Consider the following 17,311-nt stretch of genomic DNA (forward strand, 5'->3'; position numbering starts at 1 on the left):
CCCCCCCCGGGAGATCCGCCCGATCCCAGTAGCCTGAACGTCCGAGCTCGCCCCGGCCGCCTTGCCCCGCGCTGGCGCGCTGGCTGCATGCCCCTCTCCCAGGTCTCGCGTCGCCCCCTGACCCCAGGGCGGTGCGTCCTGGCTCCCCATCAGTTGTGCAGGGTGAGTCACGAGGCCGCGAGGAAGCCGGTGTGCGGCCCTGAGACCTTTCTTACCCGGCCAGTGCCCTCAGAGGAGTGCCCCACATGGAACCCGGAATCCCGCACCGAGGGCTCCGAGCTCTGCCTGCAGCCGCGGCCTTTCCTCTGCTGCTACCGCGCCGGTGCGCACTGGCTGTGGCCCTGGGCTCTGCGGAAGGGGAAGCCGGTGGTGCAGCCTTGAAGGAGGATGAGCGGTTGGCAAAGTTGGGAGGATGAGCGGTTGGTTGGGAGTTCAGAATTTTCTTCGAGAATTTTCAAGGCCTCCACAGAGTCTAGACCACAGGGCAGTGGGGCCAGACAGACTTGGGGGTGAGTCCCAGCTGCGTGACTTTAGGCGAGTGATTTTGCCATTCTGTGCCTTAGTTTCCCCATGTAGAACACCATGTGGAAGGCTCCAGACACACAGCTGTCAATATGCTAGTTCTCCCCTGGGCAGCACGTGGAAGGTTGGGGTCACTAAGCATGCTGGCACCTCTGGGCAGGGGTGTTGCGCAGGACCGAGACTGGCATCCACTCCTTTACAGAGACCTATCGGCGGCTGCAGGAAGCCCAGTCGTGGTCCGGCCAGGATGTGATCAGCCAAGTCAATGCCTTGGCCAACGCCATTGTGGTGAGCCTCCTCCCAAGGGGCTGGAGAGTCTCAGGGCACTATGGGTCACCTTGCTGCACCTCAGTTTCCTCACCTGTAAAGGGGACACCCACCTGACGTGTCTGCGGGAATTAAAGTTCATGCTCCCTATTTTGGAGCCCTTGAGAGCTGGGGGCTTGTGACAGGTTTGACTGGCCCCCACCAAAAAGGCCCTGGCAGAGCTCAAATGTGGCCCCTGGGGGAATCCCCTTGTGACAGTCAGACCAGCAGTGAGCGACTCCCCTGCCCACAGCTCCTCCCGGACCCCCTCTCCGAAGTCCGTGGCACCCTGTCCCTGGCTGAGGCCTCCAGCTTCCTGGGCATCCTGGAGAGAGTCCTGGCAAAGCAAGCAGCTCCACTGGGGCCAGGTGCACTGCTGGCTGTCATGCACTTCCTGAAGAGGGTGACGGCCCTTGGAGCTGGGGAGCCAGAGCCCTTAACAGGGCCCTGGGAGCAGCTGGGCCAGGGCGTCATGTCTGTGGCCAGCTTGGTCCTGGAGGAGCAGCTGGCTGGTGCATGGCTGTCCGTCAGTGAGGTGAGGCTAGCGGAGCTGGGTGGGGCAGGGGCCCAGGCTCTGGTTCTGACCTTGCCAGCAGCTTGTTGTGTAGCCGTGGGTGAGGCAGCACCCTTCTCTGGGCTCCATCTCTCCACCCGTAGGGACAAGCTCCTCTTTTGTCTATTGTATAACGAGAACTTCCACATACAACCGCACTTGAACAACGGCTTCTGCACTTAAAAATGATTAAGAGCCGCTGATCAACATGGGCCTCTCCCGTATCCGAGAGTCTGCTGACCACGTTAAGTGGGACGTTCTCTGTACTGAGTGTTCAGCCCATCTTTTCTGCCTAAACAGCCCACACACTCTGGAGAACATGAGAGGTGCTATCCACATGGCGAGGCTGTTGGAAACCTGGTCCTCGCAGAAGGGGCTGTAGGCCTGGGAGTAATCAGCCCAGCAAAGGGAGGGAGCAAGAGGTCATGGACATTGCCTGCGAATCTCTAGGGCTGAAGGAGCAGACGTGGTCCTCCTGTGGCCTAAGAGGACAGAACTGGGACCAGGGCACAAGGGTAGAGTAGAGATGGCACAATACAGGAGGCTGGTTCCATGGAATGGTTCACCTGGACAGGTAGTGAGCTCCCCATCCTGAGAAGTGTGCAAGGCCACAGTTGATTAGGAATTTGAGGCACTGTGGCAGATTAGGAAAAGCTGGATCCTGAACCTCAGTTTTCTTCCCTGGAGAATGGAGACTATCACACCTTGCTAAGGCAGTGGAGAGGAGTTAATGGGTGGTAACTTGCCCAGCACAGAGTAGGCGTCCTGTTAATGCACATTCTGCCCCTGCCTCCCCTGCTCTCACCACCCCCTCACCCTGCGCCCCCCCCCCCACACACACACGGCTTCCTTTTGGAATCTCAGCCTTGAGCACTGAATCAGGGTGAGAAGGGGGAGGCATGGCCCAGCCTTCAGAGTATGCCCCAGTGGGCAAATGACAGGCCGGCAGGCACAGAGCAGTGGTAGGTCCTTTGGTTTGATTGAGGATGGGTTGAAAAGGTGAAAGGACACTGGGGAAGATGGGGCTTCAAACACCAGCCTGAGGACCTAGGACTTGATCCTGGAGGCCCTAAGGAGCCACCGAGGGTCTAGAGTGGGCAGAGCCAATTTACAGATCAAGATGTGTCGACCCCAGTGGTCAAGGCAAGCGGTAGTGAGGTGTGGAGTATGAGAGAGAGCTGAGACGCAGCTTCCTCCCAGGTGGTAGGGGGGCCCATGGCGCTGGTGGCGAGCGTGCAGCGCCTGGCACCCCAGCTGAGCACCATGCTGACCTCCGAGAGGCCGCGAATGCACATCCAGCACCGCCATGCCGGTGAGCCTGCCACCCCACCCCGCCTGCCCTGCCCTCACAGCCCAGATCAGATCTCTCTCCTCAGCCCTGGTCACAGGAGCTCTCTGCACCTCCACAGACACTCCGTTCTCTTTTCCTGCCTTTGCCCAGTCTCTCTGCCCTCCATCCAGAATGCCCTTTCTCCCTTGAGCTCCTAGCAAACTCCTATGCATCCTTCAGAACCCTGCTTGAGAGTCAGCTCCTCTAGGAAGCCTTCCTTGGTTTCAGCTCTCTCCTGACCGTCAGTCACTCCCGCCTGTGTTATCCTAGCATCCTGAGCATATCTCTGTTGCATTTGTGGTGATTACATAGTGAGATTGTCCCCCCACCACCCCAACACTCTCTGAGTGCCAGGGCTGTTTCTAGTCATCTCTGTATCTCAGGGCCAGGCCCAAGTACACACCCAGGGGAGCACCTAGGGTGGGACTTCAGGCACAAACTCGGGTCCTTCAGGTGCCCACTAGTTTCTGGTGGCTCACCGATATTCAGGTCCTGCCTCTTGGTGCCCCTCTCTTCTCAGTGACCACCCCCCTTCTCCTGGACTTGGAGATGTCAGATTTGCCTTGGGCTAGTTGCTGAAGCTCTCTGAGCAGGAATGGTGGCCTTCTAGACCTGTGGCAGGGACAGGGGGACACAGACCCTGCCATCTGGGCTGGCTCAGCAGAAAGAGCTCTCTCCTGGGCCGGCCCGGTGGCGCACTTGGTAGAGTGCAGCGGCGCTTCCGCCGAAGCACCTAGGGTGGGACTTCAGGCACAAACTCGGGTCCTTCAGGTGCCCACTAGTTTCTGGTGGCTCACCGATATTCAGGTCCTGCCTCTTGGTGCCCCTCTCTTCTCAGTGACCACCCCCCTTCTCCTGGACTTGGAGATGTCAGATTTGCCTTGGGCTAGTTGCTGAAGCTCTCTGAGCAGGAATGGTGGCCTTCTAGACCTGTGGCAGGGACAGGGGGACACAGACCCTGCCATCTGGGCTGGCTCAGCAGAAAGAGCTCTCTCCTGGGCCGGCCCGGTGGCGCACTTGGTAGAGTGCGGCGGCGCTTCCGCCGAAGGTTCAGATCCCATATAGAGACCGGTCTGCTCACTGGTTGAGCGCAGTGCGGGCGTGACACCGAGGGTTGTGATCCCGTTACCGGTCACGAAAAAAGACAAAAAGGAAAAAAGAAAAAAGAAAGAGCTCTCTCCTGAGGTCCAGCCACCCAACCCCATTTAATCCCAGGCCTGGAGGTGCGCAGCCTACGCCTGAGGGAGGCCAGCACGGGGGGCTATGTATTCACGATGCCCGGTGGGCATCCAGAGGGGCCTGGCCACACCCACATCCCTGCAGGAGCAGTGAGACGGCTCCTCAGGAAAGGTGAGTGAGGATGAGGGGTTTCTGGAGCTCTGTTGGGGTCTGGGCCAAACCTCAGCTCTGACACTTGCTAGCTGTGCTGCTTTGAATGAGCAACTTCACTTTTCAGAGCCTCAGTTTCCTTGTCTGTAAGATGGGCAGATTAGCACTTGCCTCGTGGGTTGTTATGAAAGCACCCACCACACAGTAGGTGTGCACTTAGTTTCCTCCACTGAACCCCACACGTTTTCCCTGAGAAGTGGGTGGGGGAGGGAGACCCCCATCCTTGATGTCGTGCAGGCTGGAGGATTAGGGCAAGGTACAAAGGGATTTGTAGCTATGCAGTTAAGCTCATGGGCTGTGGCTTTGCCACTTGTTAGCTGTGTGATCTTAGGGAAGTCATTTAAGCTCTCTCATGAGCCTCAGCTGCCCTATCTGTAAAATGGGGAGAGCATTACCGTCGGGGCCAACTGGTGGTGCTTGCTCAGTCACTGGGTGGCATCTTGGGTGCCCCTCCCGCTCAGCCAGGCCTCTCTGGAGTCACTGTGATCCACAGCTGGTTCACCTCGAGTGTCTTCCAGCACACCCTGGGGGGACCTGGCCTAGAGCCCCAGGCCCCTGAGAACTCAAAGGAGTCCAGCAGGACGCAGAGGTGAGTGGGCCCCACCCAGTATGCTACTGAGGGCCTGTGTCCCCTCCCCAGGAAAGGCCTGGCCTCCATCCCCTCCCAGAGCCCCAATTCTGGTGGGCAAATCTGTCCTTAGCAGTCCAGGGCCCACCCTGTCCCTCTTTCCACCCCAACTTCTGGGCTTGCCACAGGTGTGGCTGGTGGAACATGGCTCAAGCCGTCTGAAGTCCTGGCTTCAGTGTCGAGACCCAGGGAGGGAACAGGGCTTACCCAAGTTACCAGTGAGTCCCTATGGCAAGGCTGGAAACCAGGTGCCCTAATTTCCAGCACAGGCCTTTTCCTGATATCTCTTTGGACACAGAGGGTGCCATCTCCACCACAGGAGACTGGATGAGATGCCCCAGCTGGGCATGACCTCTCTCCCACAGCCATCCTTGAAAGCTCCCTTTCTCCCCACAGGTTCCTAAGCACCCAGGTGGGGTCAGCCATCATCTCCTCCGAGGTGTGGGATGTCACCGGGGAAGTCAGTACAGCTGTGACCTTTCACCTGCAACACCAGACCCAGGTACTGGGTGGTGCTTCTGGAAAACAGCCACCCCACTACACTTATCCTGGTTCAATCTCTCACTTGATCTGCAATATTTGTTCATTGGCCAACCAAGGTCTAATAATATACACAAAAATATTCATCCAGAAGCTGTCCCCACGGCCCTCAAGGGACTGGGAGGAGAAGTGATCTGTTGGAAGCTTTCTTTATGCCAGGTGGCTTAAATAAGTGGTGTTCATTTAATCCTCCAACTGTCCACTTCACATAAAGTTTGGAAGAGCTGATGTGATTGGCCCCCGGCTCGTAAGTGGCAGAGCTGGGATTTCATTCTAGGTCTGCGTAACTCGAAAAATTGGTGGTTTCCATTGAGTCATAGACTGAAGTATGTGCACAGGGAGACATTCAGGGGCCTTCACTGCAATGTGCTTCCTAAGAATAAAAGTAACCTAAATGCCCATCAGTAGGGAACTACTGAAAAAGCCTTGGAGATACATGCCAAGGAATAGTCAGCTGAAGTCATATAAGGAATGAAGTGTTTTTCTGCAAACTGACATGGAAAGATCTCCAAGACATGTTGTTAAATTTTATTTCATATGTAAAACACAAATTCCTTCTCCCTCTTTGAGACATTAGAACATTTCAGAGAAAGCTAAAGTCTCCTATGCTCACAACCAGTAATCCTGGATACACACGCACGCGCGCGTGCACACACGCACGCACGCATGCACTCCCCGAGTATCAGCCTTCTTGCACGTCCTCCCAAGACTTTTAAAAAATCAATTTGATTGAAGTGTATAAATCTACATAGGCTAAAATGCATCCATTTTAAGGGTACGATCTGACAAGTTTTGACCGGGGTATGCAAGCATGTGTCACTGTCCCAGTCAAAGTAAAGAACATTTCTCCCTTCCCAAAAGATTTCTTTGTGCCCCTTCCCAGTCAATCTTCTGCACTCTTGCCCCAGGAAATTACTGATCCGCTTTCAGTGACTATAGATTATGTCTGTCTGATCTAGAGTTTCCTATAAATGGAAACATACAGTGTGTGTAGAGATCTGGCTTCTTCTGTTTTTGAGAATCACCCATGTTATTGCATGTTTCAGTAGTTCATTCATTCCTTTTTATGCTGAGTAGTATTCCATTATATAGATGTACTGTATTTTGTTTTTCCATATACCTGGTGATGGAGATTGGAGTTGTTTTCAGTTTGGGCTGTTATGAACACTCATGTACGAGTCTTTCTGTGGACATATGATTTCTTTCTATTGGATAGATTCCTGAAAGTAGACTTACTTCCTGGATTGTATGATAAGTGTATTTTAACTTCGTGAGAGACTGTCAGACTGTTTTCTGAAGTGGTTGTACCATCTTACATTCCCACCAGCAATATGTGACCGTTCCAGCTCTGCCACATCTCTGCCAACATCCTTGCAGTCTTTTTAATGCCATTCATTGTAATGATTATGCACTGATATCTCATTGTGGTTTTAAGCTGCAATTCGTTGAAAACCTATAATTTTGAGCATCTTTTTATACACTTACTGAACATTCACATAGCTTCGTTCGTTGAATGTCTTCAAAGCTTTTCCCCAATTATTTTACATTTGTTATGTTATTGAGCTGTATCAATTCTATATACGTTTTGGATACAAGTCCTTTGTGAGATATATGTTTTGTGAATAATTTTTCCTAGTCTGTGCCTTGCTTTTCATTTTCTTAAGTGTCTTTGGAAGATAAGTTTGTAATTGTGATGAAGTCCAGTTTATCAATTTTTTTCTTGCATGGTTCATGCTTTTCTATCCTATCTAAGAAAGCTTTGCCAGTCCCAAGGTTACAAAGATACCCTCAAATAAGTTTATTGTTTTAGCTTTTACTTTTGGGCCTAAGAGTTATTTCAGGTTAATTTCTATGTAGTATGTAACATGCAGGTTGAAGTTTATTTTTCTCTTTATAGACAACCAGCTCCAGCAGCATTTGTTGAATAGATTATTCTCTCCCCCATTAAATTATCTAGTCACCTTTGTGGAAAATCAGTTGTCAGCATATGCGTATTTCTGGGCTCTCTGTCCTGTTCCGGTCATCTATGTGTCTCTCTCTGTTGTCAGCTGGTGTCCTCCAACTTTGCTCTTCTTTTCAAAATTGCTTTAGCTTTCCTAGGTTCTTCACATTTCCGTATAAATTTTAGAATCACCTTTTCAGTGTCTACAGAAAAAACGTGCTGAGATTTTGATTAGAATTGCATTGAATCTTGGGCCGGCCCGGTGGCGCACTGCTACAGTGCGCCACTTGGGAGCGCGGTGGCGCTCCCGCCGAGGGTTCGGATCCTACATACAGACCGGCCGCTCACTGGCTGAGCGAGGTGCAGGCACAACACCAAGGGTTGCGATCCGTTGCCGGTCACGAAAAAAGACAAAAAGGAAAAAAAAAAAAATGAATTGCATTGAATCTTTACATCAATTTGAGGGAAATGGCCTCTTAACAATGAGTCTTCCAATCCATGACAAAGTTATCATCCTCTATTTATTTAGGTTTTCTTGAATTTCTTTCAGCCGTGACATATAGTTTTCATTGTATAGGTCTTGAAGGTATTTCGTTAAATATATCCCTAAATATTCCATAGTTTTACATGTTATTGTCAGTAGCATTGTTTTATTAATTGACTGTCAAATTGTTCATTGCTAGTATATAGAAATACAATTGAATTTATACAATGATGTTGTATCCTGCAGTGTTGCTAAATTTACTCGGTACTTCCAGTAGCTCTCTTGGGGAATCCTTACGATTTTCTGCATACAAGATCTATCATCTGAAAACAAAGGTAATTTTGTTTCCTCCTTCCCAAACCATGTCTCGCTGTCTTCTTTTTCCTGCCTCGTTGCCCTGGCTGGGACCTCCAGTTCAGTACTGAATAGCAGAGGTGAGACCAGCCTTCCTTGTCTCATTTCCCATCTTAGGGGGAAAGCAGCCAGTCTTTCAGCATTAAGTGTGATGTTAACTGTGGGTCCTTTATAGACGTCCTATATCAGATTCAGTTCCCTTCTCTTCCTGGTTCACTTTCAATCTTTGTCATGAATTGCTGTTGAATTTTGCCAAGTGCTTCTTCCACATTGATATGAGCATGTGGTTGTCTCTTTTATTCTGTTGATTATAGTAAATTGCACTGATTGATTTTCAAGTGTCAAACCAACCTTGGATTCCTAGGATCAACCCCCCTTGGTTCTGGCGTATTATCTTTTGGATTGCTGGATTCAATTTGCTACTCTTTTGTTAATGATTTTTGTGTTTCTGTGTATGAATAATGTGTTCTGTAGTTTTCTTGTCATGTCTTCCTCTGGATTTGGTATCAGATTAATGCTGATCTCAGAACGTGAGTTGAGAAGTGTTCTCTCCCCTTCTGTAAATGTTCGATAGGCTTCACCAGTGAAGTCATCTGGACCTAGTGTTTTCTCCGTGGAAAGATCTTTAAACTGTGGGTTCTATTTCTTTAACTGATGTAGGTTATTTGGATGTTTTATTTCTTCTAATGGTTTGGTAATTTGTGCCTTTCAAAGAATTTGTCCATTTCATTTAGGTTGTCAAGTTTCTAAAGTTGTTCATAAAGTTCTCTTTTTATCCCTTTGACATCTACAGGATCTATAGTGATGTTTTCTTTTTCATTCTTGACCAGTCTAGCTAGAAGTTTACCAATTTTGTTTATATTTTCAAAGAACTAACTTTTGGGATTTTATTTATATATTAATAATATGATTTAAAGGACATAAAAATAAAAATAAATAAAAGTATTGCATCACTCATTGTGGCAAATTTGGAAAATATAGAATAGGATAAAGAAGAAAAAAATGCCATTACCCAGAGATAACACTGGGGACATTTGGGCTTATTTCCCTTCAGCCTTTTTCTGGGCACATAACACTAAATATATTTCTTTCCTTTTGCAAAACCAAAGCCCTGTTCTTTCAGCTGAGCCATGCAAACAGTCGTGTTTTTCATTTTCTCTGAAGGTTGTTTTCTGCATTGTCTGATTCACGGGTGTCCCTGTGATGTCCTGTCTCACTTGCTGCTCGATCCTACCACTGTATAGGGCTGGGCTGTGGCCAAGTCCAGAACCACCACCTTCATGGGGGATGGTCCAGAATGAATGGACCCTCTTCCGGTCATATACCCAGAGAATCTGTGGGTTTTTTCCTATTACAATGAACCCTGCCTAACCTTGTGAAAACGCTTACTCATAATACATTTTGATTCTGGCGACTATTTACTGGACACAGTTTTGTGAATTTTGAATGCACAACTACATTTATAGTTCCATGTGTACCACTTGAAAATGTCACCAGTGGTGTAATAGTCACCCATTTGAAAAGTGTAGGGCAGGTTTTATGTGTGTTCCCCACACCCAACATAGTTCCTGAAACCCAGAAAAATATTACAAATGAATGAATACATGGGATCATACCTAATCAACCCAAGAAGTCATATGTTCTCTGGAGGAATCATCACAGAGTGGTGGAAAGAGCATGGAGTTGACCCAGCCAGGACCTAGACTCAGCTCTGTGCTGTGTGATCTTGAGCAGATTAACTCCCCTCTCTGAGCCTTGGTTTCCCCATCTGAAATTACACAAATTTGTACCTATCTCCTAGGTTGCTATGAAGATCAGCCACAATAAAGGACATGAAAGTGCTTGACAAAACACAAATTGAGATGACATTGCTGTTACTCTCCCCAGTCAGGACAAATAGCCAAAGTCCCAAGCTCAGGCTGCCTCTCTGCCTGGACAGGGACAGTACACTGGCTATCTGATGTCTCCTCACTGCTTAATGACATCTTATAAAATCTGCATTATTGTCATGTTTAATTACAAAAGAACTAATATGTTTATTGTAACACAGTCAATCCTAGACCCAACCATTGTCAAGTTAACTGTGTGTTTGCTCCCAGACCCTGTGCGCATGAGTGTGTGTGTGTGTTTGCAAGTACATGGGCCTTAATTCTTTATGAAAACAGGCTCATTCGTGCATAATGTTGTGTGGCTTCTCTCTACCGGACTACGTATCGTGGAGATCTTGTCCCTCTTACCAGATGCAAAGCATCCCAGGAGGGGCAGAGTCACAGCTGTCCAACTGCTGCTGGCTGGATAGCTGTTTAGCTCGTTCCCAGTGTTGAGATCTCACACGTGGCTCAAGTAGAAGGGCTCGCCTCACCTTTCCTTCTGCGTCCCCACTGGCCTTTTTCTGCAGCCCTTTGGGAAGGATCATGACAGGCAACCCCCTGCTCCCTCAAACACAGGCTCCTCAGCACCCCCCTCCATCCTCTGGTCTCTCCTTTCCCACACACACTTCTATCTGTCCCACGTCCCCCCCTTCCCACGCTCATGCCCTGTCCCTGTTTCCTGTCCCTAGGCCTCCCCCCAGAAGCAGGTGGAGCCTGTCTGTGCTTTCTGGAACTTCAGTCTCAGGTGAGTTTCCCACTTCCAGGTTCTTTCAGTAAGGTGGCTTTTTAACCACACATCCGCTGGGCTCGCAGATGAGGCAGGACTCAGGCGTGCTGGGGGCCTGCATTCACCACCTGGCTTGCAGGCCCCACCCAGCCCCAGGACAAGCCGTGGAGGGAGAATGTGTTACCCAGGAGGTAATGAGCTCCCTGTCACAAGTGAAGGAGGCAGCACTTAGTCTGGGAGGTGCCCAGAAGGAGAATCGCCTGTCAAATGGGTGCTAGGTTTGATTATGTACTGGGGCCCCAGGGCATTTGGAGGGGTAGGGGGGTGCCTAGGGTTTAGCCCCAGCTCTCCTCCCTGGCTCTTTAACTGAGGGCATGCACATGAGTCACAACTGATGAGTAATTAATGCAGCTAATAAATGGCAATCACTGGTATCAGCCCTGTCCTCCTACTGTCCCTGAGGCTGCTGAGCACATTTTACAGACGCGGGAGGGGCAGTGACTTGCCCAGATCACACATCTGGTTAGAGGCAGGGCAGCCATGGGCCCCACGTTTTGAGGTGAGGCTTTCCCCTGCCTGCTGGCTGCCCCTCCCCAACTCCATCCCACCTCGAGACCCCCTTCTCTTCTCTCCCCATCCCCGAAGCCCAGATACAGGGGGCTCCTGGGCCACCACCGGCTGCTCTGTGGTCGCCCTGTACCAGGACTCTACCGCCTGTTTCTGCAACCACAGCACAAACTTTGCCATCCTGTTGCAGGTGTATGACATCCAGGTGAGCACCTGGGGGAGGAGGGAGGTGCTGTCAGAACCAAATCTTAAATGACTAACAGGGAGTAAGTGAAAAGACAAAGGCAAGGCGTCCCAGGCAGAGGCTGGTCTGAGCAAAGGCAAACAGGCCAGATGCGGGGACTTGTCACAAGCACCCTACCTGGACAAAGGGAGGAGGGGCGGGTCAGGGATGAAGGCCTGGGCCCTGGGGGATGAGGGAGTCGTCTCTGGGAGGGCACAGGTGGGGGCTCGAGGGGCTGTGGGCTCTGTGGGTCTGGGGTTCAGGAGGGGGGTCTAGGCTGGAGATGGAGAACTGGCAGGTGAAGCTGGCAGCCCCCTTTCTGATGGCAGTTCCATCGTCCCCCTGTGGGTTGTTGTCTGTCACATGGGATCCTGTGCCCATGGGCATGTTGGTCGCTCTTGGAGCTGTGGAATCAGTGACCGGGACCAGTTTACAGGGAGCCAGCAGGAGAGAAAGACGTGCAGAAGCCCACTTACTAAGCGCCCGCGCGTGCAGGCCGGGGCCCCGCCGGGGGTGCTGTTACTGCCCCGCGTTACTGCGGAGAGGAGGAGGCTGGGGGAGCCTCCGAGTCACCGGCGGGCGGGCAAGGTTTGTCTGGGTCAGATCAGGGTGGTGACGGGGTGCTCTCTCTCTCTGTCCCTCTGCAGAGAGGCCCCGAGGAGGAGTCGCTGCTGAGGACTCTCTCGTTTGTGGGCTGTGGTGTGTCCTTCTGTGCCCTCGCCACCACCTTCTTGCTCTTCCTGGCAGCGGGGTGAGGGGACCGGCCTCAGCCTTGTCCTGCCCTCACAGGCCTCCCTGTCCCTCCTCGGGGCAGGTGTCCAGCCTCAGTCCCCATGGTCTGAGTCTCCTCTTAGGGCCTCCTGTGGAGCTGCCTTCTCTGCCTCCATTAGCCGCTGGGGACCCAGGTGGCCAGGGCCCAGCAGGGGATGGGGCTGGCCATGCTGTTCCAGTTAACTGACTCCTCTGTCTGTCCAGGGTCCCCAAGTCAGAGCGTACCATGGTCCACAAGAACCTCACCTTCGCCCTGGCCTCTGCCGAGGGCTTCCTCATGGCCAGCGAGTGGGCAAAGGCCAACAAGGTGGGCCACCAGCAGGTGGGAGCTCAGGGGTGCCCAGGAAAATGCCTGAGGACGTGTCTGGGTTGCCCTCCCCCCCACCTTCACTTGGCTCCCTTTCCCTGGGGAGGAGCAAGGCCCAGAGTGGAAAGGCCCTGAACGGTGGAGCTGGGCCCAGGCGCTGGCCAGAGACCTTACCTACCAGTTCCTCTTTGGGCTGGCAATGCCAGGCATGGGCATGGCTGACCCCAGTGGGCACCCCCCACAGGTGGCATGTGTGGCTGTCACAGCTGCGATGCACTTCCTCTTTTTGGTCGCATTCTCTTGGATGCTGGTGGAGGGACTACTGCTGTGGAGCAAGGTGGTGGCCGTGAGCATGCGCCCCGGCCCGAGGATGAGGCTCTACTACGCCACAGGCTGGGGTGAGGCCCCCATCCCTGCTCTTGCTCAGACTCCTCAACTGTGCCTTACACGGCCTCCACCACCATCCAACACCAGCAGCCTCACCTCCACCTGGCGCCCACTTCCACCCAAGACTCGTGCCCGCCTGGCGCCTGCCACCACCCGACACTCGTGCCCACCACCACCCAGCACCAGCCCCAGCCTGTCGGACACGAGCTCGGTGTTCTCAGTTCCGTCAGCCTCCAACTTTCCCCAACCCCAATTCTTCCTAGTTCTCCACTTCAACAACCTCAGCCCCCACCTCCAGCACCGTCTCCCCCAGTCCCTGGCCAGGTGACCCCCTCCCTCCACGTGCCGACCCTCCCTCTCCGAGGAGTCCCAGCCCAAAGCCTCTGGTCCAGCGCTGGCTCTGCCCACTCCCAAACCCCTCGCAGCTCCCCGGGTCCTCCCAGTGCTCCCAGGACAACCACTACTGTGGGACAGCTGTGGGCTGCAGTGCTGGGGAGAGAACAGAGTGGCCCTGAGGCCCGTCATCTTTCTCTAGGTGCACCTGTGGTCATCGTGGCCACCACCCTGGCCATATGCCCCCACGACTACGTGGCCACCGGACACTGCTGGCTCAATGTGCACACAGACACCATCTGGGCCTTTGTGGGACCTGTGCTCTTTGTGCTGACTGTGAGCTGACAGGTCTGGGGAGTGGGGGAAGGTGCCCATCAGGGATAGGGGCTTCCTTTCACCCACTAACACCAGGTCTCCAGGCCAACACCTGCATCCTCGTCCGCGTGGTGATGGTCACCGTGTCCAGCGCCTGCCGCCGGGCCCGCATGCTCAGCCCGCAGCCCTGCCTGCAGCAGCAGATCAGGACACAGATATGGTGAGGCCTGGACTGAGGGAGGCCAGGAAGAAGCAGAAGGCGTAAGGTCAGCTGGCCCTGGGTGCGAGGCTCAGGAGGGCACGGTCTTGTGGCCGTGTGTGAGGCTGTATTGAGTGTGTTTGCACACGTGTCCCTGCTTCTGGGTCACATGCACTCGTGCATGTCAATGTGCATAAACATGTGCCCGTGCATATGGGTGGGGATGGTTATTGATCCTGTGTGAAGTGGGCATGGACACCAGCCACTGTCCTGGGGTATCACTGTCTGCAGAAGGCACTGACAGCCTGCTAGGGACGAGGTAGGGAGACTCCAAAATCAGGTTGTCCCCAGGAGTTCAGGTTCAGGGTGAGGATCTGAGTCCCCACCCATCACCCTGCTAGAAAGGGGGACTCAGCTGGCCTTCCCCAACAGTTCTGCCTCCTCCCTGGCCTTCCTCTTCCCCACCCATCTTCTACTGAGGTGGGGCAGCCACGCTCGTGCACCCTGAAAAGCCTGGGAACTCCAGGGGTCCTTGGGGAGGGGGAAGGACCTCAGCTCTCCCTCTGGCCAGCTGCCGCCCCATTTCTTTCAGCCAGGTTTGGGACTGGGACCCCATATCCCCAGTGCCACCACCCCTACTTCATGCCATCTCTGGGGCTTTGAAAAGATGGCAGCAAAGTCCAGCCGAAAGGTCTCACTACCCCTCCGTCATGGGCCATGTCCCCTGGTCAGCAGCTCCGGACCCTCTGCAGGCACCAGGTGCTGCTCTCCCTGGGACCCTGCGGGTGCTCCCCAGGCTGTCCCGGCCCCTTCAGCCCTGCCCGCCCTCCCCCAGGGCCGCAGTGAAGCCGGTGCTGGTCCTGCTGCCTGTCCTGGGCCTGACCTGGCTGGTCGGCATCCTGGCGCACCTCAGCCCAGCCTGGGCCTACGCCGCTGTGGGCCTCAATTCCTTCCAGGTACCTCCAGGACCACGTGGGACTGGGACTGTGACACACGCCTGAGCTCAGAGGGGTGACTGGCTTGTCAGGGACTGGGGAGGGGGCGAGCTCTCCATCATGGGTGGCATTCAACAGCAAGCAGGGACGTTCTGTCAGGAGGACGGGGCGTGAGGGCGGGGGTGGGAACAAGTAACCTCAAATCCACGGGCAGGACACAAGGGAGGATTTGGTGGCCCGTCTGACAGTTCAGGAGGCATTGCTGGGGTTCATTGCACCCTGATACTCAAGGGCATGGCAGCAGGTGCCAGAGCCCCTTCAGGCCTTGTCAGGGGGCACAGGTGACCTCTTTCCTTGGGGTGGGTGGCCCACCATGGGGTCAGCACACTCTGCTCCCTCAGTGAGGACAGCGGTTTAGAAAAGGGTTTGGTTAGGAGGCCTGCGCGTAGCCCACATAAATGAAGTGACACGGCAGGACTGCAGGAAAGTGCCTGAGCACCCCCATGTGGCTCTCGCGTCCTGGGTCCTGCAGCGACAGATGAGGCCAGCTAGGTCCCTGTCCTCAAGGGATTTGAGGGGGACTCAGACTTGGATGGACAGTGACAGTGTGGGAGCCAAGTGCTGGGAGGGAGGGAAGTCCAGGGAGGGTCCTTCCTGCCCCCTGCCCTGCCCCTCGGCCTCCCTGCACTGCCCCACCCCGGGCACCTCTCCCGCCATCTGCACCCTCTGCTCCCAGCTTTCCCTGGCCCGGTCCCTCTCAGGGCTGATGAGTGGGGCAGGCCAGGGCCCAGGCTGGACAAGGCAGGCTCAGGAAATCTGGCGCAACCTCCACCCAGGGTCTGCAGAGCTTCAGAGCGGGGCCTCCGGGACCCTCCGTCCTTTCTCGGAGAAGGGGGGCTATGCCAGAGACAGCCACTTACAATGCCTGGTGCTCTCTCTGAGCCCTGGCCAGGCTCCTGTTTGTATCTCCCAACAAGCCTCATAAGTGGAGAAACTGAGGCCTCGTGAAGTCACTTGCCTAAGGCCCCACAGTAGGAGGAGCAGGCCTGAATCCAGAGCCTGTGTTGCCAGCCGGTGGGATGCTCGGCCCTGACCGCAGACGGGTCTGGCGTGGCCCTGGGGAGCGGTGCCCTGACCCAGCTGCTCACCCGCCCGTGCGGTGTGTACTGATCACCCACTGGGAGCCGGGCACTGTCCTGGGCGCTGGGATACAGCAGCAAACCGGGAAGCGAACAAGTGAAAAAAAGCAAAACAAGTGACATTCGTGGAGGGGACCAAAAGGATGCAAGGACCTGGGAGGGGTGCTGGCCCATGTGGTCTTCTCCCCCTGGGCCTTGGGGACTCAGCCACCTTCCGCTGGGCAGGGATGGAGATGGAGAGAGGAGAGAGAGGGGAGACTGGTGGGGGAGGAGGGAGGTCACGCTCAGAGCGGGGCCTTGAGACCTGCCTGGGCCCGTCTGGTGGGGACGGAGGGTGTGTCACTTCCTTGCAGGGCCTGTGCCCCAGTGCTCGCGGCTGCCCATTCCTGCTCTGCCCCACCCTGCCACGCAACCCTGGCCAGGTTCCTCCACCCTGTCACAGAGCGGTGGGGGCAGCCGCATGGCGACGGCTCCAGCTCTCTGGTGGGATCATCTCAGTTGGTGCCTGGGAACCGGGGGAGCACTTGGGCTCTTGGGCTCCAGCCTTCAGCCCTGGGAGACTGGAAGGCCTCAGGGAATCCCACGTAACCCCAGCTGAGTCTCCCAGTCTACGCCTCAGGGCAGGGGCTGTCCAGGTAGAATCTGACCAAGTCCTAGGCTCCAGATCCCACCTGCTGGGCCACATTGTAGCTTGGAACTTGTCCCTTTCCCCCACCCCAGCCCCAGGATCCCTCTCCATCAGATGGGGAGAATGAATCCACACACCCCCCCACCGGGGAACTGTTGTGAGGGTCAAGTGAGACCCCAAATGTGATGATGCTTTGTGAGTGGTGAGGCCCTCTTGGTCCCCACGAATGTTGGTCCCAGTCACTGTGTAAGTCCTTCACACGCAGCAGCTCCCATCCCTTCAGGAGACAAATCCTGGCCCATCCCCGCTTTCCAGATGAAGAGACAGAGGTTCAGGAAGGCAAAGGCCACTCAGCCAGAGGCACGGTCACAATGCACTCACAGGTCTGCTGTCGCAGGACCTGAGTTGCCTCGGAGCTCCGGGAAGGTGTCCCCGTCCGACCCCCACAGGGTGGGGAGGCTGTGAGGATGGGGCAGGCCTGGCAGGGAGGGGGGACACAAGGCTAGAGGGCAGAGAGGCTTCCTAGTGGCCAAAGGCTGAGGGCCTGGGCACGGCCCCTCTCGGTTCTGTCTTTCACAGAAGGCCAGGCTGGGGAGGAAGGGCGGGCAGGGTTTGTGTTCACAGCCTGCCTCGGAATGTCTCTGGGGATCTTGCTTCATCTCTGATGTGGCTGGTGACCACTGGGGGGAGCCCTGACCCCAGGCAAGGCGGGAGGCGTGGCAGTGGGAGGTGGGCTCCCAGGGAGTGACCTCCCGCCCATCCTGGGTCTGTCCCCAGGGGCCGTATATCTTCCTGGTCTACGCTGCCTACAACGGGGAAGTGAGTCTGGAGACTCCAGCTGCTGGGAGGGGGGTGGGGGCT

General features: G+C 54.5%; 1 protein-coding gene across 1 annotated transcript in view; it reads left to right on the forward strand.

The window, feature by feature from the left end:
* Positions 1 to 17,311, forward strand: part of GPR144 (G protein-coupled receptor 144) — a 25,066-nt gene that overhangs the window by 4,445 nt on the left and 3,310 nt on the right. Inside the window, exons 6-19 of the mRNA XM_008568031.1 lie at positions 128 to 322; positions 725 to 810; positions 1,082 to 1,363; positions 2,582 to 2,693; positions 4,566 to 4,689; positions 5,125 to 5,237; positions 11,261 to 11,418; positions 12,084 to 12,187; positions 12,412 to 12,514; positions 12,759 to 12,912; positions 13,437 to 13,570; positions 13,654 to 13,769; positions 14,584 to 14,704; positions 17,228 to 17,269. Of these exons, the coding sequence (XP_008566253.1) occupies positions 128 to 322; positions 725 to 810; positions 1,082 to 1,363; positions 2,582 to 2,693; positions 4,566 to 4,689; positions 5,125 to 5,237; positions 11,261 to 11,418; positions 12,084 to 12,187; positions 12,412 to 12,514; positions 12,759 to 12,912; positions 13,437 to 13,570; positions 13,654 to 13,769; positions 14,584 to 14,704; positions 17,228 to 17,269 (1,844 nt within the window). The remainder of the gene's footprint in view (positions 1 to 127; positions 323 to 724; positions 811 to 1,081; positions 1,364 to 2,581; positions 2,694 to 4,565; positions 4,690 to 5,124; positions 5,238 to 11,260; positions 11,419 to 12,083; positions 12,188 to 12,411; positions 12,515 to 12,758; positions 12,913 to 13,436; positions 13,571 to 13,653; positions 13,770 to 14,583; positions 14,705 to 17,227; positions 17,270 to 17,311) is intronic.

This window comes from Galeopterus variegatus, unplaced genomic scaffold (assembly GCF_000696425.1).
Source record: "Galeopterus variegatus unplaced genomic scaffold, G_variegatus-3.0.2 Scaffold367, whole genome shotgun sequence".
Classification (NCBI taxonomy): domain Eukaryota; kingdom Metazoa; phylum Chordata; class Mammalia; order Dermoptera; family Cynocephalidae; genus Galeopterus; species Galeopterus variegatus.